Source organism: Monopterus albus, unplaced genomic scaffold (genome assembly GCF_001952655.1).
Source record: "Monopterus albus unplaced genomic scaffold, M_albus_1.0 scaffold332.1, whole genome shotgun sequence".
Lineage (NCBI taxonomy): Eukaryota > Metazoa > Chordata > Actinopteri > Synbranchiformes > Synbranchidae > Monopterus > Monopterus albus.
In genome coordinates, this window is record NW_018128212.1 from 384,425 (window position 1) to 407,086 (window position 22,662).

Consider the following 22,662-nt stretch of genomic DNA (forward strand, 5'->3'; position numbering starts at 1 on the left):
TCTAAGTTTTGGATTTTAAAGGTTAATCAAAAATATGAAGGCTACTTAAACTATTTAAAATGTTTAGAAAACTGATCTAAATCAAATATGTAAATGTTTAATTCATGACCTTTGTAAATATACAGTATATGGGGGAAAAAATATAAATAAATCTAAAAGTTCAAAGCAAAAATAAAAATGAGCATTAAAAATGGGGAATATGTGCAATCAAGTAGATAAAAAAAAAACAATCCCTTTATAAAAATATATACGCTGGGGCAGAAGAGCTTTCAAATAAATATATACAGTGACTATATTTACAGTTTATTGCACTGGAGTGATCTGCTGTGTCCTGTCAAACAGTCATTGATTAAGAGTGAGAAGTTACGTTTGTAACACTAATGCCTTGTTGGCAAATGTAAACCACAACAATCCATATCATTTGATTCATAAGTGATTTGATTCAAGATTGTCCCATGTTTTTCCAAGTGGTGAACTGTATAAAACAAAGCTGCATGCTCTAGATCAGACTGGACTGTTTTTTACATTTCACTGCTCAGTTTAATCATTTGTCACTTAAGTGTCCGTTTCTTGACGGTAAGGATCTCTAGGCACATAGGAAGGCTGAGTGTGTGAGGAGCTTTCCAAACTCACCAGCACAGAGAAAGCACACAATGACTGTAAGAGCCAATCTGAAAAATGTTTAGTTTACGTAGTTAAGAAAACATAGCCAACAGAGCTTTATGTTTTGGAATAATAAGTTTGTTTTATACAATGTGCTCTAGACATGTTATGTTATGGCATATTGTTGTTTGTTAACCATGTGACCGGATGTGTTTTTTGTTTTTGAGAGGTTCAGACGGTCAGGCTTTGAGCACACAGTTTTTCTGATAACCTGTAGCGGTACTCCTTAGCCTTTAGTGCCACTTTACGGTGCAGGCCTTATGCAGTAAGTATGACACGACATAAACAAGTTCCACAATGACAACCTTCTCTGTGTGGGTAGATCTGGGACGCCCCTCATCATCACAACTGGTGGCTGGACAGTGTGAGAGATGGAGGGCTGTAAGAAATATTAACATATGTACTGTTAACTTTAGCTCTTCACCACATTATGTCACTGTTGTTGCTTTGGTAGTCTTACTGAGGGGATTACCTATCAAGTCCACTGAAACACAGGCCACCATTCCCTTCCAGCTGCTCCTGTGGTCATCCATCCTGGCCATCTCTACAAAAGTAAAAACAAATTCAGTATACACCAGAATAGGTCAAACAAAAACAGTTTTCCGCTAAAAAAAATAAAATAAAATAAATATGTACACACACACACACACAGCAGTTAGTAAAATAATTTACTGTATTAAATGTCAAATTAAAACTTGCACAAGACTTAGTACAGTCAGTACAGTAAGATGCATAATCTCTGAATTACTAATAGAGTTTAAGGTCATATTTTACATTAAAAGAGTAATGAAAGTCAGATGCTCTAACTTACCTTTTCCTCTACATGACCTGGAAACATGTCTTCCTCTGGATAGACCTGTAAACACCTAGGGTAAAGCCAGCCCTGCCAGGCGCAAAGACCAGCTCTCAAGTTCAGAAAAGGAAAAGCAAACCAAGGTACCAGGTGTAAATAGGCCCTGGTGCAAGACGCTACCCAGGGTAAAGCCAGCCCTGCCGGAAGCAAAGATCACTTGTCCAGGTTTTCCTACTCCTTCATACAACATTCCTGGTGAAAATCCTAATCCGAGTCACTGTCACACCACTTTTGGCCAAAAGGACACATCCACAGTGGTTTCCTAATCGTGAAGGACTGAAGGCCGGAGGTCGAGGGTGCTGAGTCCCTGTAGCCGTTTTCCATGGTCCTGTCTCTGGAGGAGCTGAGGCCGGAAGTTGAGGGTGCTGGCTCCTCAAGGCTTTCCTCACAAGTCCACTTCTGCCTTTTAGCACTTACCTGCTCAGAGGTTCTCTTCCCTGCTCCTTTTTGTAGAGGTGCTGACTCCTCAAGGCTTTCCTCAAAAGTCCATTTTTGCCTCTTAGGACTTACCTCCTCGCTGTTGCTCTCATCCCTGCTCCTCTTTGTAGAGATGCTGAGGCTGGAGATTGAAGGAGCAGCAAGAGGGGGCTCGGGCTCAGGTTGCAGGCTGAACAAGATGCTGTGGCTGCCTGACAACCAGCTGCTCAGGAACAGGAGCAACAAGAGGAACAGCAGCAGGGGCTGGAGGTCGCCAGGCACGGAAGAAATCCTCTTCTAGCAGCTGTTGGTCATCATCATCATCATCTTCCTCCTCGCTCATGGTGGAGTATCCGGAATCCTCACTAATCCAGTCTTCCACATCACTGTCCTCTTCCACATCCTCCTCTTCACCATCTATGAACCAATCAAACTCATCCTCTTCATAGTCTGGAAGAAGAGGAACGCCATCACCACCACCACCACCCTCATCAGCGATACCTACCTCAGCCTCACCTTCGTTGTGATCATCATCAGAGATGAGGATAGGGACACCGTTACTGCTGTCGTCCACAATCCTGATGACTTCAGGGAGGCCATCTTCGGCAGGACGTTCAACGACGTAGTCGACATGCTGAGCGGCGCCGCCTGAGGGGAAAAAAAGATTAAAGACAACTTTAAAGCCAGAAAAAACTGCATCGTGTGACAGGCTTCCTGAAACAAACACAGACACACAAGTAGACACCCTGTAGGGACTCCTGTCACTGTTATTTTGACCAGAGGAGGGCATGAGAATGATTTTATATTGCGCTCAATAAGGATTAATGACCACTTGCTCACTGATGGTCACATCAGATTTTGAACTGTTAATGTTATGAATGCTGGACACACTGATGAGCGAGCGGAGAAATCAACGGACCCAGGTCGCTGGCTTCGGTGCAAGCAGTGAAATTTATTAACAGTGTCAATAGTGCAAAAATATATACAGGAAGAGAGGAGTAGTGAGAGGACTGGGTGTCGATCAGCGGTAGCCAAGAAAAAAAAAAAGGTAAATGGAGTGGTGATGGGCCGGGCGGCGTCACTCCTGGGCTGGTCTGGTGGATGAAGAGGATGACTGAGGGGTAAAGCTGAGGGAAACCAGGGTCCAGAGGAGAGGTCAGATGAGGAGGAAAACCAGACGCGGCGGGGCAGGACAGAAACTCGGGCTACAGGAAAAAAAAATTAAAAACAGAGAAAGTGTACTTGGCACAAAGAGACAACGTTAACGTACATGGGGGCCTGAAGACAGAGAAAGAGCTGGTAGGGAAGTGATCGGTGAGCAGTGTATAAATAAGGAGGGAGACTAATGAGGCGCAGCTGGTGATAATCAGTGGAGCGGGGCAGGTGTGTCGGATCGTATAATCAGTGCGAGGGAGCTGACTAGTGCGAGGAAAAGAAGAGAGGAAGGTGCCACCGGGCAAACCTGACAGTTAATGTGTTAACCTTGGCAACATATTTTGTGTAAAGTTGGAAAGTTTGACTATAAATCACAATTAAATTCACATACTGTTTATGGTTTACGAGTTTGAGATGAACATTCAACTAAGTTAAATTAAATTAAACCTGCACAACATTTTTACAGCATCGAGCTGAAAGTAAACAAACTGGGGATGCACTGAGTCAGCTATCACCAATGCTCTGATGAGAGTGTTGAGAGCTGGGCCAGTCTTTTCACCTTCATAGCCAGTTCAGTTATGTCTTATGATCATCTGCTCAGATGGCTAATCCCATTTATACCACTCATACAATTTTAATATTATATTTGAGTTTATTAATAATGATCAAATTTCTATTCATTCAATTTAATTTCTATTTTTAAAGGCCACATTTTGCTTATTCAGGGTTCTTAGCTGCTAAACAGAGAACATACTGTATATTACAGAGTTTGGAAACACGAGCCATGTCTCAGTAGGTCTGTTACGTGCCGGACAGAGGCCTTTCTGCAGAGTAAGAACCTCAGTGTTTATGTCGAAAAAACAACTGGACCTATTTAATATAATGTGAACTACGTGCGTCCATACGCACGAGTCATGGGTGGTAAGTGTTGCACAACGAACGGAGGATCAAATCACTGTGCATGTAAGAAACGATGGCACCGAGGAAGCAGAGTGCACACACACTGTTCAGTAACAATCATGTTGCAGTCTTCACCTTAAAAATGAAACAATACATTAAAGAGAAATTAAAGCGCATGTTGGTGAAGCGCCAACACGTTGAGCTCAACTGACTGAACACAACAACCTGTTTGTAGGTCCATTTTCTCCGGCCACTTTTTAAGTGCATTCTGGGAAATATCTGAACATTAGTTCACAAATGTGATCAAATTTGACGTTAAAACGAAGAGATCTGAATACATTTTAATTCAGGCTTCAACCATTATGACCAGTTAACTCAGGGCCCACAAAAGCAAAGGCCCTGTGTGTTTATACCTGTGCGCTCCTCTGCTCCTGCGCTGCTGCTGCTCCACATCGAGAGCTGAGGTGGCTCGGGCATTTGTTTCGGATGCCTCCTGGGCGCCTTCCTAGGGAGGTGTTCCAGGCATGTCCCACCGGGAGGAGGCCCCATGGAAGACCCGGGACACGCTGGAGGGACTATGTCTCTCGGCTGGCCTGGGAACGCCTCAGCATTCCCCCGGAGGAGCTGGAGGGAGTGTCTGGAGAGAGGGAGGTCTGGGCATCTTTGCTTAGACTGCTGTCCCTGTGACCTGGTTCCGGATAAGCGGAGGAAGATGGATGGATGGATGGACGATGAAATATTCGAAGCCCTGAAGCCAAAATAACAGTGTTTTTAACTTAAACATGATTATTAATACATTCCACACCTGTCCTGGGAAAATGAACGGATTCTATCAAGAAATTGTCAAATCAAAGTCTTTTTTCACTAAATCTGTTTTTCTAGTAGGTCTGCTAACTTTCTGTGATCTGCCCACCTTTGGAATTAAAAACCTAAATGCATTTTTTATGAAAAAGGAGTGCATTATCCTTATTGAACCATAATCTGTGAGAGGTAAAGAACATTTAGAAATCTAGTTCCAGTTGATTTTTTTTCTAAGGTTATTTCCTAATTAAACAGAATTTATAAAGAGTTACAGCAAGTGTAAGGGAAAGGGACTGAATTCAGTACTAACCTTCATCATGGTTTGCAGAGTTTTCATTATTATGAAAAGAAACAACATAGCCTATATTTCAGACACAGAGGAAGTTTGCACTATCAATGGTCTCTTCAAAATACAAAAAGAAGAGTTTCTGGAGCGTTTTAACTGGCCAACAATGCATGCTGGGAAGTATGCTAATTTTGTTTCTTTAAAAATGGCCCCTACAGAAACAACATACTAAGTTATCACTGCTTAACTTGATCATTGTATTGCATATTTCAGCTGAGTAATGAAAACCACTCATCCTATTTAGTAACGAGAACGTTTTTTAATAAAACACTAAGGAATAATTAATGATCACTCTAAAACCAACATCCGGGTTGACAGTGGGTTTACAGTGTAGGCTACGAAAAGGCAGAGTTTTTTCTGGTTGACTATTTTTTACTTATTGTTTGGTATTTATCTGATCATTGCAGCTGGCGTTCATTAAATACAGTAATGTTTAGTAGCTTTGTTGTTGTTGTTGTTGTTTACATAGTTTCTGCACTGTACGAAAGTTCTCTGTTGGGCTTGTGTGTTCTATCATGAGCGTAACTAACTAGCTGTTTTAAGAAACTACATTTCCCACGGTACCATGAATGTGGCATCAGCTGATCCCACGAGTCCGCAGAGATGCGCGCTGACGTATAATTTAAGCGACATTTTAAGATGTTTATGCCTGTGGCATGGCGAGGGGTTGTATTAGCCTAAGTTCTGTGACTCATAGTTGTCCAGATTTGTACATTACTGTAAAGTTAGTTGTCTGTTCGATGACGAGATGACTTCAGCTATTATCTCAGCCATAAATCTTCTTACGAAACCTCTTGGCGGTAAGTGGATCGCCGCCAGACCGAGGGCAGTGATGTTAACTCAGACAGAACAACAGTAAAGATTCCTCTTTGAGATAGTGAGTCAGTGTAAAAGAAAACAATAATAACGAATCATTGTTGTATTGTATGAGTGGCTATGTGTAACATTTCGCTTTAGTTGCTATAATTCTTACTTAAAACTACAACAAAACCTAATGTTATTCAGGTTGCTTCCATTAACGTTATTCGCTGTAAATCCAATTTAACAGATGACATACAGGTGAATACTTTATAAAGGTTTTTTTTTTAGTTGGTGCTTCGTGGTCACTTTGTCACCGTGTTCAGAAAAAGATGCCAGAAGTAGCAACTGCGTTAACTTCTGCTGATCTGTTTCAGATTCCTAGACACATTCATGGTCTTCATTATTTTTCAGCGTTAACTAGGCAGTCTATTCATTTGTTTGTACACATGATGCTGTTTATGTTTTCAGTCCTCGCACATCCCACAATGCAATGTCCTCTGTGTCACTGTCTGTAGAGACATATGTGCATGCTGCTCAGTCCTCACACCAAAATGCGCTCCTGGTAGTGCTGCAGGCCAACAGAGCCCTTCTCCTGGAGCAGCTTCAAACTGACAGCAGCTTTGAAGAGGTGAGGGGACTGAAGAACGAGGTGACTGTGACAGCCAACTGGTTCTCCAGTGAAACAGAAGACATCACATGGAGCTTTGTCCAGGAGTGTCTCATACTGCTCCTCACCTTAGCACGACATCTTTCTTTTGAACTTGAACGTTTCAGGCAGACCCCTGCTCGCTCTGCAGCTAAACTGCATACTCCTGAGGTGGCTCCACCTTTACCTCCTGATATTCTCAGTGTCAGCCAGCAGAAGACGCTTGGAGCTGCCCTTCAGTTTGTGGTTTCTCTGGGGCTTTGCCCCTACTTGGCCCCAGGAGTGGGTGTGCCTCTGGGTCGCAGGTCAGCATTCGGAGCCATGGTAGAAAAACTTGTCCATGGTGGGGCGGTGCCAGCAGCAGCAGCACGCCGTCTTTTTACCACCACAACTGTCCTATTGCAGTTTGCAGAGCTGGCATCTCTTGCCACATTGGTGTTCACACGGCATCTGGGGGATGTAATGGCAGCACTGTGCCAGCTCGGCTACCAGCCACAGGGAGAAGGGAGAAGTGGCACAGAGGTGGTAACACATCTGGATAAAGCTTTGTTCTGCCTTTTTGAAAGATAGTTTTAAAAGAGTAATGCTTTTGGTGCATGTATTTAAGAGCCGAAAAAGGCCATGTTTTTTTTTCATTATTACAAATTCTTTGATACAGGAGCTCAGTGCTGAGGAACGCCAGTCTTGTAGGGAGGCCATTAAAAGCCTTTTAGGAAAAGTCTACCAGCCAGTCGTTATCAAGGAGCTGCTGATCCTCCAAGGTGGACCCAAACAGGTGTGTATGGATGTGTCTGGAGTGGGATTATGGCAGGGGCAGCTGTAAACTTAATGGGTGAATTCTAGAAAATATGGGGACCACTTCAGTTTTAGCAGAACTCACCTTTACTATCTGCAGAATAAGAGAATAGTGTTTAGTTTATCCATCTAACACTTACTCCCCTTTCCATCTAAAAATGTACAATGTACTGTATAACAGTGTTCCAGTTCCATCTGGCTGTCAAGGCAGCACAACCAGCTGTGAGCACTGGCTTTATAAAGCTGATATGGTGAACATCGTAGCAAACACTTGTCTGTGTACATGCCAAGCAGCATCATTAGCATTAAACTGGTCATTAGGTTCTGACCATCTGATTCACTCTCATTTCGCTTTGTTTTCGGTCTCCAACTCCTGAGAAGGATATCCAGCTCTTTAGCTGTTGAATCCTGGACTGTGCTTACCAGCGAGTTGCTAAATTGGTTTGTGTGCTGGACAGGTAGTGTGCAGTTGAACTGAGCTCTTTTGCTTATAACAGCTACCTGCTGGAAACATTACTTGTGAGAGCAGTGGTACAGAAACAAAACAACGGCAGTTGCACACTGTAAAACCAAAACAACTGGCTAAAAGACATTAAAACACTCCACAGACCTGAGAACAACTCTGGGGGACCTTCATATTATACAAAATACATTTTAATGTTGTTAATATAAACCTACTCATTAGTGCAGCATTAAGCAAAGAAAATTCAGCTTTCTGACTTTCCACATAATTTCTTCACAGCACTGTGATATTTAGTTGGATATGCTTTATAAGATGATGTAAAAACCTCATGCTCATATAAGAGAGGGGCAGCTGTGGCTCAGGGGTAGAACGGGTTGACCTTTGATCATAGGGTTGGTGTTAGATTCCCGGTTTCACCAGTCCACATAATGAAGTGTCCTTGGGCACTGAACCCCAGGTTGCTCCCAGCAGCTTGGCCAGCACCCTGCATGGCAGCTCTGCTGCCATCTGTGTGTGAGTGTGAATGGGTGAGCGGGTGAATCTGTGAAGTACTTTGTCCAGGTAAGGTAAAGTAGAAAAGTGCTATATAAGCGCAGTCAATTTACCAAGAGAGAAGGAAATACTGGCTGGTTATTGAAGGGGCCCAGTAGGGTTTTCTCATAAACAGACAAAAGTTATGTCAACATTCATAGCTTGTTACTGAAATACATTGTGTGAGGTCTACTGTGTTGAGTGCATTTCCTTTCTCATAAAACATTTGCAAAGCCATGTTTTTTTACATTCATGTTCATTTGCTAGCAGAATCTCCACAGGTCTTCTTTCATGTATCAGTTAGCATCGGCCATCACATTCAGTTCCCACTGAAGGCAACATCTCAGTAAGTGAAAGTGACAGTGTAACTTTGCTAGGATGTGAATGAGCAACTGTGTTTTATCGTAAGCTTTAAGGCCAGTTATACGCTGGTGTGTGACTGATGGGTTCTTAGTTAGAACAGGCCCAGCAGCAGCAGCACTTCATGTGTCTACAAAGGATGTGTTCAGGCACAGTATTTAGTTGTAGGTCACCCACATTGTAGTTACTGTAGTTAAAGGGGTAAAACTTTGAATTAGGCATATCTGATGTGTGAGACTCGCTGACAGAAAAATGCAGATGGACTGCTTTCTGTGTAGATGCACTGTAATCCTGTGTGTTTATTATATACTGTATTATAAAAAGATTTGCAGTAAACCAAACAAACATTGTCAGAGTTTTTTTTATTCAGATTTACAAAATGAGGTGTTCATAAAGCTCACAAGTCTGTGGGGCCTAGGTTTACCTGCCCTGTCCCTCCTTCTAGTCTGGTACAGTGGTAGGCTCCAGTGGTTCCAGCAGCAGATCGGCTCCAGCGTGGCTGAGGTGTCTGTGTGGTCAGCTGCTGTCGGAGCGCCTGATGCAGTCTAACGGAGTCCAAGCTGTAGTCCGAGCCATCCTGGAGGGAGGAACAGGTGAGATAATGGTGGAGGCAGAGCACAGTCTGACTGAAAACAAATCTAATAATCACTCGGACGTGATGCACCGAACAAGCTGAACAGTACTGAAGCGATGATGTTTACTGATTTAACTGTCTCAATCATACAGTTTCCTTAATATCATGTGTTTAACTTTCTAAATCTTTTCTTTGTAAGGAACATTTATTAGACATATCCAAGCTTGACTGAAACACAGATTGTGCCCTCTAGGGGCCGAGTCAGACTGGAGGAAGTGTGATGGTGTGGCCAGGATCCTGGTGGCCTGTCCTCAACAGTCTGCCTCAGCAGACAGCTACTACAGACAAGTCTGTCCTCAGGTTAGCTACACACACACACACACACACACACACACACAGTTGGAGCAACTTTAATGTGAAGACCAGTGTGTTGTGGCAAAGAGCCATCATCAGGGTCTGTTCAGAGTACATAAAGACTATGTTCACACTGCAGGTCTTAATGCTCAGATCGGATTTTTTGCCGAAATCCGATTTTTTTGCGCTGTTGTTCACACTGTCATTTAAATGCGACTGCCATCTGTCTCATGTGTGAACAGTATACAGCTCTGAAGTGACCCGCATGCGCAGAAGAGGACGTGACGTCAGACGCAGCGTACTGTGTTTGCAGAAATAAAAATGGATGTGGCTCGTGATAGCATGTGCGCATACTGTGTTTGTGAAAATAAAAATGCATGCGGCTCGTGATAGCATGTGCGTAGCGATGTACCAGTTAATTTGCAATTGAAATAAAGAAATAATGATAAGAAGATGGAGAGCACAGATATTGCTTATGGCCTCGCCTCCTCCAGCGCAGAATTGTGATGTCTGTCACATTTCAATGACATAAAAATCGCATGAAATGCGACATGGCCGTTCAGACTTTAGTCGCATTGCAAAACATCGGATATGTATCCGATTTAGGACCACATATGAAAGTGGCCTGGGCCGGATTTGAAAAAAAATCGTATTTGTGCTGTTCACACTGTCATAAGGAAATCGTATATGGGTCACATTTGGGCAAAAAGATCAGATTTGAGCCACTTCAGCCTGCAGTGTGAACGTGGCAAAAGAGTCCTATAAGTAATACAAGTGTAGAAAAAAAGTCTCGCGAGTGCGAGTTGCGAGACTTGTATAAACCGAGTTGCTTCTGCCTAGAAATACTAGAACATACCGTACGTACACCTCATTTTTTAGGTCACCTCTAAGATGAGAATTCACCGTTGTAACATTGTAGATAAGTCAGAAAACAAGGAAAAGCACCATGGGCTCTTTAAATTCAAAGTGTGCATGCCTGTTAAATGGTGATTTTGAAAAGAGAAAGGAAGCAGTAGTATTATAAACTATGCATGTCAGTTCAAACAGCGATTCTAAATTAATTGTAGGTATTTGTTTTTATCTCCAACTTAAATTGTTTTTTTACACTACCAACTATCAAAACCATTGGGTCTAAACTTCTGTAAAATTAAACCTAACTATGTGGTGAGAAACACAATCTTCTACCAGTACTAACCCTTATATTAAAAGAATAATTTATTTGATTACAGAAGTTCTGAGAAGAGAATTAATTAGGGTTTAGGCCTTACATCTATCAAACCTACTGGGGCTAAAGTTCCTTGAAACTAACCCCTAACAGTAAACCTTAAACTTGGTGAATTATTTCTTTTGGTGTTAATTTAATCTTTACATCTATAAAATATTTAGAGAGCAACAAACTAAGTCTGGGTGCTGCTGCTCTGTCCTGTTGCCTGGTGCCCGGCTTCAGGTGAGGTCTGCAGCGCTCTAAACAGTGCCAATGAATTCTAATAACAACTGGAGGAATCCATGTTTTACTGTAGGTCTTTATACTAAATACAGTGGGACCCATGTGGCGGCAGTTTCAACACAGAGGTCACATGATTTCCTTCATTGTAACTCACCAGCTGAAAACTTTCTGTCAAGGTTAATGCAATGCCTTCATGTGAAAAGTCCTAAATAATAAAACCTGAAAAAGGGGTGTGGGTGACTTAATATAAATGATGTTACAAGGGGCCATACATCTTCCTACGGGGGGGGCGGGATTGATCAAGTTTGACAGGTAGTGTCATCTGTATCTTGCAGCGCATCAATAAGCCAAAGCAGTGAAAGGTACTGACTAACAGTTTATGAAATATTAGGCCCATGTCTATACTTAATATTTTTATCTATTTAGGTGGGGCTTGCATTCGAGGTTATTTGACTGAATTACGTATCGGTACATGCACAGAGAGCCGCTGTACCAGAGTCAAATTCCTCGTGTGTCCGACACACCTGGCCAATAAAGCTGATTCTGATTCTTATTCTGGTTTAAACATTGTTTGAATGTGATTTTTGGAAAAATCGACAGCCCTATCTGCTTTTCTGTTGCTGCATCCTTTCTCTGTCATAGTCTTTGCAAATGCTTTGTGCATTTGCACAAGTCACTTTTATGTATACATGTAAAAACGACATTAAATATAAAAAAAAATAGGTGATTTTCAGGAGGAATCTACTTGGTTAAGTAAGGTTTGTTCAATTCCCCATTAAAATAATGAAAACTGGATTTGTTGGAACTCATAAGTGGAGTAGAAGGCCTCAGTCATTCTTCTAAAGATGTCATTTTGGTTTATCTAACTTTTTAACTAACTATTTAACTATACAGCAGTTAAAGGATCATTCTTGTAAATTACAACTCGGGTGTTATTTTTTTGGTGGCTAGGAAGACAAAAATAAGATGCTGTAATAATATTATAAAATAGTAATCTGTGGACCCCTAATGATTGAGTTGGCCACATAAGAATTAATTTGAAGTGCGTTGTTTTTCCAGATCCTTGGCCTTCTGCACTTCAAAGACAAGCTGACAGCCCAACAGTTTCAGCGTGTGGCCACCAGGGCGGTGCTCTCTATGGTGCAGGAGAAGCCCAGCTTTGCCCAGCAGTACCTGCTTACTCCTCTTCTCACACCTCTCCACCGCTGTACTACAGCCTCCAGTCAGTAACATGTCCAGATGATGTAAAACTTAAAGCAAAGTTGGGCCCAATTCCAATTCTCCCCCTTGCCCCTGTCACTTAACCCTCCCTCTTTGTTTTACGCTCTCATGTGTACTGATAGGAGTATCCAATTCTCTTTAAGATGGAGGGGTAGAGGGTAAAGTGGTAGGGCTATATAGCCCTTCAAACAGAGGATTTTTAGAGGCAAACTCAAAACGGAGTGGTATGGGGCTAGTAACTACAACTCAAGTTAGCTGCAGTTCATGCTACACACCTCACACAAATCCACCAACATTCCCTGGTGTCAAAAGCATATTCCTGTCCTTGCATTTTTCCTATTTGCTGTTGAAAATAGCAACCAGATGCTCATAGCTACAAAAGGAGTACAGTTGCCACACATGCAGTTGTAACAACATCTTCCAGCTTTAGGAAGATTTAATTAAATATTTAATGTATTTTAATATACACAGGGACATCCTCCTGCTTAGTGGTAATCCTGCACATTCTGAAATGTATTTTATAGGTCACCCAAACTCCTGTCGCCATTTTGTTTTTCCTTTGCAGAACCCAAGTATACACACACAATAGGCTAATTTAGTTCTTAATTACAAGCCAGAAATTGAGGAAAAATTGAGTATGCCTGCAGAAACATATCACATACATATATGCACTAATACTAAGACAGTATTGTTATTGCTGTTTGTTCTGCTAGCTAGCATCACGTTGTCACAAAAACAGCACATGGATGATCGCAAGTCAAATTCCAATGGGGCTGAAAATTGTTTTCCAGATGAGAGTCATTCCCAAGCTGCTGTGAAGGAGTGGGAGCTGACCCACTGTGTGGAGGATGTGTACAAGGTGAGAACATGCAAAGACATCCACTTAAAGTCAGCATATAATAGAAATACAAGTAAATGTGTTCTGAGTTTGTCACTCCACAGGTGACGTGTTAACCACCCAGACAAATGTGAACGATTAGAAAGATTGAGTGTATATAAAATGAGCTTTCAAAATCGTGAAAATTAGTATCCTCTGCTCTGAAACACTGGGGGTGTGTCAGGCAAATGTGCATGGTACATCATACCATGCACATTTGCTCATTACTGGTATTGAAGAAGATAATGCAATGCGTGCGCACGTTTCTTCCTCAACTGCCTGTCAGACTCCACACGCGCACGGTGGACAAATGGCACAGAGAAGGAAGCTGATAACCTGTCACCAAACTCCATCCAGTGAAAAAGAAATCAGCAGTGCAGGATTTTTCTGGATATCTCAAAACGAGCACCTTGGAGAACACCGTCCCTCTGTGCAGATCAATGTGGAACATTTATAACTTCTGTCACTCAACTGTGAGCATATAACCATCAGTCATACAATGCGCTTTGCTCAATTCTCACGTACAACAGGACGCTGATCCTGATCTAACCTCAGACACACACAATCATTCCTGGCTCACAGTGTGTGTGTGAGTGAAGGTCCAGACAGGACCAGTCTGGCTGTGCTGTCATGCTCCTACAGTAAATTAGCAACTATGCTGATAGTTGTTTAGGGCATTCTGAGAACATTCGTCACCATTGTTTTACAAACCAATCGATTAATAGAGAAAATAATCAGCAGATTAATTCCTAATGAAAATAATCTGTAGCTGCACTTGGATACAAACCAGTTCAGCAGAGCTCCACCTCAACCAACAGTCAAGTCCTGCTTTTACATCAGTGCACGAGTGACAGGCTGTTATATAGTATGACAGTATAGAATATATAGTACAGCAGTTCTCTGCATTGAGTATCCTGCTTCTACTTTTAATACCTTAAGTACATTTTCCTGATAATACTTAATTTTACAGTTTTCAGTACAGGACTTCCACCTGTAACAGAGTAGGCTCCTTTTACAGTTTGATATTAGTGCTTTTACTCAAGTAAAGGATATGAATCCTTCCTCTACTACTGGGGCTAACATGCTTTAGTTATAGAACATGATCTATGCAACATTTTTTTAATCAGGTTTCTAACTCTTTAGGATCAGTTTCTGCAGTCCAGCTCAGTCAACTGGAACAAAAATACCCTTTTTTCCCCCCCATTCTTTTGAAGGTTGTTGTAGCTGATAATAGTAATTATATATACCATGAAAGTTATTATATAATTATATAATACAATAATAAGGCACAGCAGCATACAATATAATTATATAATACCATAAAAAAAATTCAAATTCATATTTATAGCGCCAAATCACAACAAGGAGTACCCGGAGAGAACCCACGCAAGCACGGGGAGAACATGGAAACTCCACACAGAAAGGTCCCGGGTGGGGGCCGAACCCGGAACCTTCTCACTGTGAGGCAACGGTGCTAACCACTGCGCCACTGTGCTGCCCGTGTATTAATAACATTGAACACACATATCACAAATTTACCCAGTTTAAATGTAAAATAATATTTTAAACCCTTGAAATTGTGTTTTAACCACAAAGTCAACCTGAGTGCACTCTTTAAGAGTTTTATGCAAGCTTGCGTTGGCACACGTTGGAGCTCATGTCCACACGAAATCATTTTAACAGTTATACCAGTCTGAAGAAAATCCTCGTTCTTACCATCCAAGGAACACAGGACGTCTGCACACAGAATCCCACTGCCCTGTTGTCTCCCCACGCAGGTGAGTGCTGAATTTCCGGTGGCAACACTGTCTGCTTCCTGGCGACTCTCTACGAGGTAATTAACACAAACACGATGGCGTTAGCTTGGCGTAGCTTTCTCAGCTTTTTCTTTGCAAAACACAGTTTTACCTCGCAGCACGGGTTGTTCACAATCTGCGATCCACTGGAGCAGCTAACAGTTGTCCAGGCTTGCTGAAGATAGATTCCAAGCACCTTTTCTCTGTCTTGAATCTTTAATGGACACTCTTCAGGCAAGACTAGTTGTGAACGATGATTTTGACCACGTGGAACAGTGATTCGATACATGACATCCTGTTGTAGCTTCAGTCTTTCCAGCTCTCGTTGTAGTAGTGAGATAACTGGATTCTTTGACTTGATGTGATTTGTATCTCCTTGCTTTAAAGCTTTCCATATCTCATTGAGCATAAGATCTTCTTGTTGAGCTTTTGAGACCTCAACTGGACTGAAAATAGGCGTTCCTCTGAGGTCGAGTGTGGACAGATTACAACAGGCTTTGGGTATGGCATGCATGGATAAGCCTAAGTGATCAATGGCTCTTTCAGGACAGCTATATCCCTTGGTCACTTTAGACATTTGACACATAGCTCTGATGCTATCTGCAGAAATGTCTGTCCACCGACTCTTAGGATTTTGGCTAGGGTGTGGGCGCCTTGATAGAGCATCTGCGTCAATATTTTGGACACATGATCTGTACTTGAGACTGAAATCATATGTAGACAGAGCTGCGAGCCAACGGTGGCCCGTTGCATTTAATTTGGCAGACATCAATACATAGGTCAAAGGGTTGTTGTCGATTCTGACCTCAGACCTTGCACCATACAGATAGTCGTGTAGCTTGTCAACCACGGCCCACTTTAAAGCAAGGTATTCCAGCTTATGTGCCGGATAGCGACATTCAGATGGAGTTAGGCTGCGACTAATGAAAGCCACTGGTCGGAGCCCTTCACCTTGGTCTTGGTATAAAACTCCACCAAGCCCTTCTCGACTTGCGTCAACATGTAGCACATAGGGTAACTGGGGATTTGCAAAAGCCAGCACAGCAGCATTTGTTAGTCTTTGTTTTATCTCCTCGAAAGCAGCTTCCCATTTGTCATCCCACCGACAACCAAAGGGCTGTGAAGGGTTGAGATAGGTTTGTTCATGCTTTTTCTTAAATCTTTTTGCATGAGGTGGATAACCAGACAGGAGTTGGTTCAGAGGGAATGCAACTTTAGAATAATCTTTGACAAAGTGTCTGTAGTATGCACAGAATTCGAGGAAAGATCTCCAAGCAGTTATCGTGGTTGGTCTGGGCCAGGTAGTTACTGCTTCTGTTTTCTTTGGATCTGTAGCCACACCTCCTTGTGGCACAATGTGGCCAACATAGGACACAGAGGGCTGACAAAACTGGCACTTGTCTAATGACAGTTTGAGGCCCTCCTCTTTGAGGCTGTCGAGCACTTTTAGAAGTCTTTGTTCATGCTCTTCGAGTGTAGCGCCAAACACAATAAGGTCGATGAGATAGACTAACACTTCCAGCAAAATCCTGTCACCAACGGTCCTTTGCATACGTCGCTGAAAAGTAGTAGGAGCACCTGACACTACTTGTGGCATCCTCTCAATTTGATAAAAACGAAGTGGACAGATGAAAGCAGTTCTCTCTTTGTCTGACTCACCCATCAGCACTTGGTAGTATCCACTTCTGAGGTCTAGGACACTGAACCATTTGCTTCCATTTAGATAAGCAAGCGCATCAATCTTGGGCACTGTGTATTGCTCGGGAATTGTGCGTCTGTTTAGTGTACGATAGTCCACACACGTGCGGATCTTTCCACACGTGCAGATCAGTCCACTATCATCTCCACTGTTTTGAGTGTGTTCAGCTCCAGGTTGTTGCGGCTACAACCTCCCATCTGTAGGCTGACTCGTCGGCATTTCGGATGAGACCAATGACCGAGTGTTGACTGTCAAACCTGCAGTAGAACACATTCAGGTCATCTGCTAGTTGATGGTCCTCCACAGCAGGGGGGATGGTTTTCTATAGCCAGTGATGGTTTTCAGGCTCCCCCACACAGACAAGGGGTCTTTGGCGGAAACCTGAGCTTTCAGCTTTTCAGAGTAACTCCTCTTTGCTGCTCTGATTTCCCTTGTCCTGTGTGTTCCTCGCCTGGCTGTACAGAATCCTGTCCCCACACCTGTAAGCCTCCTCTTTGGCACGGCAAAGCTGCTTGAGTCTTGCTGTAAACCAGGGCTTGTTGTTGGTGTATGTGCAGAAGGTCTTTTTGGGCACACACACGCACATCCTCACAGAAACTGATATAAGATGTCACAGTGTCAGTGAGTTCATCCAGGTCTGTAGCTGCAGACTCAAATACACTCCAGTCTGTACAGTGTAGGACCCAGTCCTTGCTACCATGCTAACTCTGAGAGACGAGACAGTCCAAGTAACTTCAAAACAGTGCTGATTTATTCAAAGGATCACAGGTAAAATTAACATTACACACTCAGATATCTTGCACCTCCAAATGCTCGCAGGCAGATGTAAGATGAAAGACCCTGAACCACAATTGGCCTATACATTATAAAACCTCGCTAAAAACATTCTCACGACCTCTAGTACATGTCGTGACTTAAACATAAGAACATATTATGGCTAAGGCTACAGTTATACACGTCGTAATAATAATATTAAACACCCTGTCTGCTGACAGTCATCAACTCTTCTCTCTAGTTATCCTTGACCAGATGTACCCTGTAGAAACTCATAAGCATGACTAAGCATTTAACAGTCTAACTAGACATCCTATCTCCACTAAACATTTCTAATACATAAAGTATCTATCCAATATCTATCTGACTAAAAATATCTAACAGCAGTCAAAGCAGGCCTGTAGCTCTGACTTAGCCTCCTCAGTCCAGCTCTTCACTGTTTTGACTACAGGCTTCGCAGCTTTATTTTTATGCCTGTAGGTTGGAATAAGATGGACCATACAGTAATCTGAGAGTCCAAGGGCTGCGCTGGGCACAGAGTGATAGGCGTTCTTTATTGTTGTGTAGCAGTGGTCCAGTGCGACTTTGTCCCTGGTGGGACAGGTGATGTGCCTGTTTTTGGGCAGTTCGTGGGTGAGATTTGCTCTGTTAAAGTCCCCTGTGACAATGAGTGGAGAGTCGGGATGTTCTAGCTCCAGGCTAGTTATCTGTTCTGCTAGGAGCCATAGCGCACTAGCGTTAGCCTGCGGTGTTATGTACACTCCCATTAGCATGAAACTGTTGAATTCACGGGGAGAGTTAAAGGGTTTACAGTTGATAAGAGTCTCTAGGTCTGCGGTACATGTCCTTTGTAGCACTGTGACATCTGTGCACCAACCTTCATTTATGTAGAAGCAGATTCCACCTCCTCTCGTTTTCCCAGACAGCTCCTTTACACGATCCGCTCTGAACACCTGGAAACCGAGTATTCGAATCGCGCTGTCCATGATCGAGACGTTGAGCCAGGTCTCTGTGAAGCACAGAGCAGCAGAGCGTGCAAAGTTAGAGTTAGTCCTGTTGACGAGAAGAATTTCATCCATTTTGTTGACCAGGGAGCAGAGATTAGCCAGGTGAATAGATGGGAGTGAGGTCCAAGTTCCCCTCTGTCATAACCGCACCAAAGCGGCAGAGCGTTTTCCACGTCTGCGGCATTTGTGGAGCTGTATTTCTTTTGTATTTGTTTTCAGTTGCATATTCAAAGTTGGAACTTTTTGTCTCTGCTTGAGCTGCTGCTGCAACCTTGAGGTTGTTCATTTCAGCTTTGATCGCACTGAGTTTACTTTTGAGTCGTTCTACTTCAGGATCAGTTTTGTTTTCGTGCACGGGTTGGGTGACTGAGGCAACTGGTTTTGACATGACTGTCCTTTTTGCAGCAGTTTTGTCTTGTAACATGTTCTCTTCCTCTCCGACTTCTTTTAACAGATCATGGAAGGAAGGCGGAGGCCTTAGTTTATAGGTTATGTGTATGCGCATTGCAATCATGTCATGTGGTAATGAACATCGAATGACTTGTTCAATGCGGAGTTGGTTTATGTCAGCTAACTGCAATCCTCTTTTTCTGAAGATACAGTGCAAAAGTTTGTCTGGTCTTAGAAGGTACGTAGACAGCCTTTCTCCCTCACTTTGAAATGTGTGTCTGAACTTGACTAGGACATCAGATTAACTTTCAGTTAAAGCTGTTTTGAGCACTTGCATATAGTCATTTGCAGTAGCGTTGGGAGTTTGTGCTCTCAGAAATCTTATGTCAGCAGCAGAACCCTTAAGACTCTCCACTATTCTTTGTTTCTTTATACTGTCACTGCATTGCCATTCTTCCAACATGTGGGTGGTTTGCTCTGCCCAAGCGTCATACTCCTCTTCGCCACTAGGTGTTGGTCGCACACCAGAAAACATCCTTAGCTTACTGTAGCTTTGAGTATCAGCAGGCGCAGAATTGCATTTGTCAACAAGTGAACTGATGGCGTTAATAAGAGCAGTGTTAACCTCGAGAGACAGAGTTTAACAGTCCCTTAACATCAGCATTACATTAGTCCTCTTGCTCAAGAAATCACAGTTTTGTTTGAAAGTCTTCTGGATCTATGGTTGCCACTGGGAGGATATGAACAGGCCAAGGACCAACTTCACCAGGAACGCCGACTGAGTCAGGTAAAATCTGTTCAGTCGCATTAGCTAAGGTCCGTACTAGCACAAAATCAGTCTTAGAAGTCAAATCTGGATGTCTGTCTACTATTTTAATTTTCCCAAGAACTTTAACTGAACTATCATCAAGTAGGACATCATCTGTGACATCATAAACGCCACTTAAGACTACTGCATGAGCATGATCTAACTGATGTCTTTTACACCAAGCAGCAATTTCTACTGCTTCCATTTTGTCTATATAAGTGCAGAGAAGCAAAAACCTTCAAGGTATACAGCAACTCAATAAAACATTCAACAATATCACCAGCAACTTAATGCTAAGCAAACTGTACGTTAACAATATCCCGGACGAGCCCCCAAAAATGTAACCCTTTTGCCACCCGGCTTGTTGTAGCAAGGGAATAACTATTCAGTGCATACCCCTGTAACAGGGGTGGCCAATTCCAGTCCTCGAGTGCCGCTGTCCTGCTTGTTTTCCCAACTATCCCTGCCTGACCTGCTGTTGATTACTTGGCTCAGGTGTGTTCAGCCAGTCAGAAACTGGAAGATACCAATTCACTCCACTTTCATCTAAGATGGTATCTTCCAGAGTTTTATGCAAGGTTGCGTTGGAGCTTGGATGCCCACTCGAAACCATTTTAACAGTCATACCAGTCTGAAGAAAATCCTCGTTTTTACCATCCAAGGAACACATGACGTCTGCACACAAAATCCCACTGCCCTGTCTCTCCCCACGCAGGTGAGTGCTGAATCTTGCAGGTGAGCGCTGAATCTCCGGCAGCAACACCGTCTGCTTCCTTGTGACTCTCGACGAGGTAATTAACTCAGACACGATGGAGCTAGCTTTAGCATTAGCTTAGCTTAACTTTCTCAGCTTCGTCTTTTTGGAAAACAGTTCAACTCACTCCCTCGCAGCACGGGTTGTGCACGAACTCTTCTGCGATCCACTGGAGGAGGGAACAGTTGTCCAGGCTTGCTGAAGACAGATTATAAGCACCTTTTCTCTGTCTTGAATCTTTGATGGACACACACCTTCTGCTACCATTGCGTGACTTGTCCAGTCCCTTTTTTCATTTTTCTTCTCTTGCCTTCATTTCCGGTTGTTGTTTGTTTCTCGCGGTGCTTTCCAAACATGAAATAATAGGAAATGAAATATCTGGGGGTTTTTCTCCTAAACAAATTATAAATTCCTCCACACACATATAAGACGGCTTTAACTTTTATAATAAACTACGAAATTAGCTAATTATTTTTCACATTAGGGGGCCGTCCCTGGTAGGTTAGTGGTTAAGGCGCAGCCCTCTCGCGGCGGCGCCCCAGGTCCGAATCCAGGTTTCATCAGGAAGGGCATCCGGCGCAAAACACGTGCCAAATGTCAACATGCGAGTCGTCAGATTCGCTGTGGTGACCCCTGGGAAAAGCCGAAAGTGACTTTCTATTTATCACGTGATGAAATACAATACCTTAATGCATCATTATAACAACATAAAATACATTCTTGTAAATAAAAGAAAAGGTATTCTCATCCACTGAATAATCAGATTATTACATTAAAAAGGACAATACAGATTTAGTTAAATATTTCTTGAATACAAGTTTGTTGATCATAGTTCCTTAATTGTTTTTGTAAAAAGAAAAGGTTTTTGCATTGCCAGCCTAAACCAGAACTCTTCTGAATAATAATGGTCGTACTGATACAAATGCTAGCGGATACTAGATTTTGGCGAAGTAACACCGCTGTTCCTTGCTAATGTAACCGGTCGCCTTTGAGTCTCTATGCTGTCCTCTTAGTTAGTCCCCGCCATCTCGCCTGTCCCTCTGGTGACTGGCCGTGCTGCGTTGTGTTTGCTTGGGACACATGGACCTACACATTTGCTATTCAACGGGGCCCTTTATTGCTGGTCACAGAGGAAAAAAACAAACAACACATAGCCTCCAGTGAGTGCTCAGCTCGCTCCTAAACAAAAGCACACAACAAGTTTACCCATGCGACCCAGGGTGGGCGATAAAAGTAAAATAGTCGCAAATGGATGGAGCGCTCACCTCTTTCCACTCGACACCGTGCAGGAAAGAGAGCGGAAGAGGTGCGCGACCCCTCTTTATACCCGGCTACCAACAAAGAAAAGCATGGCTCAGTTGCGAGTCCTAGTGGAGTGGAGGTATCCCTGACCAGGCATGTGAATTGACTTGCACATGAACCAAAACGCTTTGTGTAATGATTACATCCCGGTTACATTTTGTGTACATATTACATCCCGGTAACATTTTGTGTAATTATTACATCCTGGTTACACTAACACAGTCTTTTTACTTACTGTCTTTAGTCCTTGTCATTCCTTTCACACAGTGTATTTGATGTCACCGTCTTTGCTCTTGTCTTTTGTTTCCGCCAGATCTGGGTGGTTGGAAACAGCCCATCAGCGTTTTTGCTCAAAGCTCTAGAAGAAGTTCTTGCTGTTATCTTCACACTCTTCTGTTTCACCAAGCAGAACGTCTCCCACCTACGGTAATGGTTCTTATTAACTAGGACCTCATGTACAAATACCAGCTCTCAGAAATAACCACTGAAACACACTTGCGTTCACTAAGTAAGTGTTGTATCAGATTTGAATGACATTTTATGAATTATCAATATTAATACCTTGTAATGATAATTTAGATGATGTGGCACCAGACTCTTTATTTTGTGAACCACACAATAAATAATAAACAGTGGTTAACCATAGTTCAGTGACTTATTTACTGGAATAAGACAGACAAAAAAGATGACATGAGAAAGCCTGTTATATAATATAAATAGGTTTATTTCCAAAAAGGAAAAGGGAATCAGGATGTGATGTCCATGACATGGTACAGTGTAACAGATGAATGGATTTATGAGTGGAATTAATCAGCTAATGATTAGCGATGTGGGAGTATGAGATAAAATTACACTTAGTTCAGACTTTATTTATTTATTTATTCCAAGCATGTAATAAAAGAGAGAAAAAGAAAAAAAGGAAATCAAC

At 42.6% G+C, this 22,662-nt stretch overlaps 1 protein-coding gene and 1 long non-coding RNA gene across 2 annotated transcripts in view; one reads left to right on the top strand and one right to left on the bottom strand.

Annotated features, from left to right (window-relative positions):
* Positions 1-541: 541 nt before the first annotated feature.
* On the bottom strand, positions 542-2,575 carry LOC109974399 (uncharacterized). The gene is made up of 3 exons (XR_002276961.1): positions 2,439-2,575; positions 1,136-1,207; positions 542-1,042 (listed from the first exon to the last, which is right to left on the bottom strand). It is a non-coding gene; the product is annotated as an uncharacterized LOC109974399 (long non-coding RNA).
* A 3,186-nt stretch (positions 2,576-5,761) lies between these two features.
* The window catches only part of tango6 (transport and golgi organization 6 homolog (Drosophila)), a 42,666-nt gene continuing 25,765 nt past the window's right edge, over positions 5,762-22,662 (top strand). The window contains exons 1-8 of the mRNA XM_020624569.1: positions 5,762-5,935; positions 6,452-7,104; positions 7,241-7,357; positions 9,177-9,324; positions 9,559-9,665; positions 12,166-12,328; positions 13,119-13,186; positions 22,048-22,160. Of these exons, the coding sequence (XP_020480225.1) occupies positions 5,884-5,935; positions 6,452-7,104; positions 7,241-7,357; positions 9,177-9,324; positions 9,559-9,665; positions 12,166-12,328; positions 13,119-13,186; positions 22,048-22,160 (1,421 nt within the window). The 5' untranslated portion in view covers positions 5,762-5,883. The remainder of the gene's footprint in view (positions 5,936-6,451; positions 7,105-7,240; positions 7,358-9,176; positions 9,325-9,558; positions 9,666-12,165; positions 12,329-13,118; positions 13,187-22,047; positions 22,161-22,662) is intronic.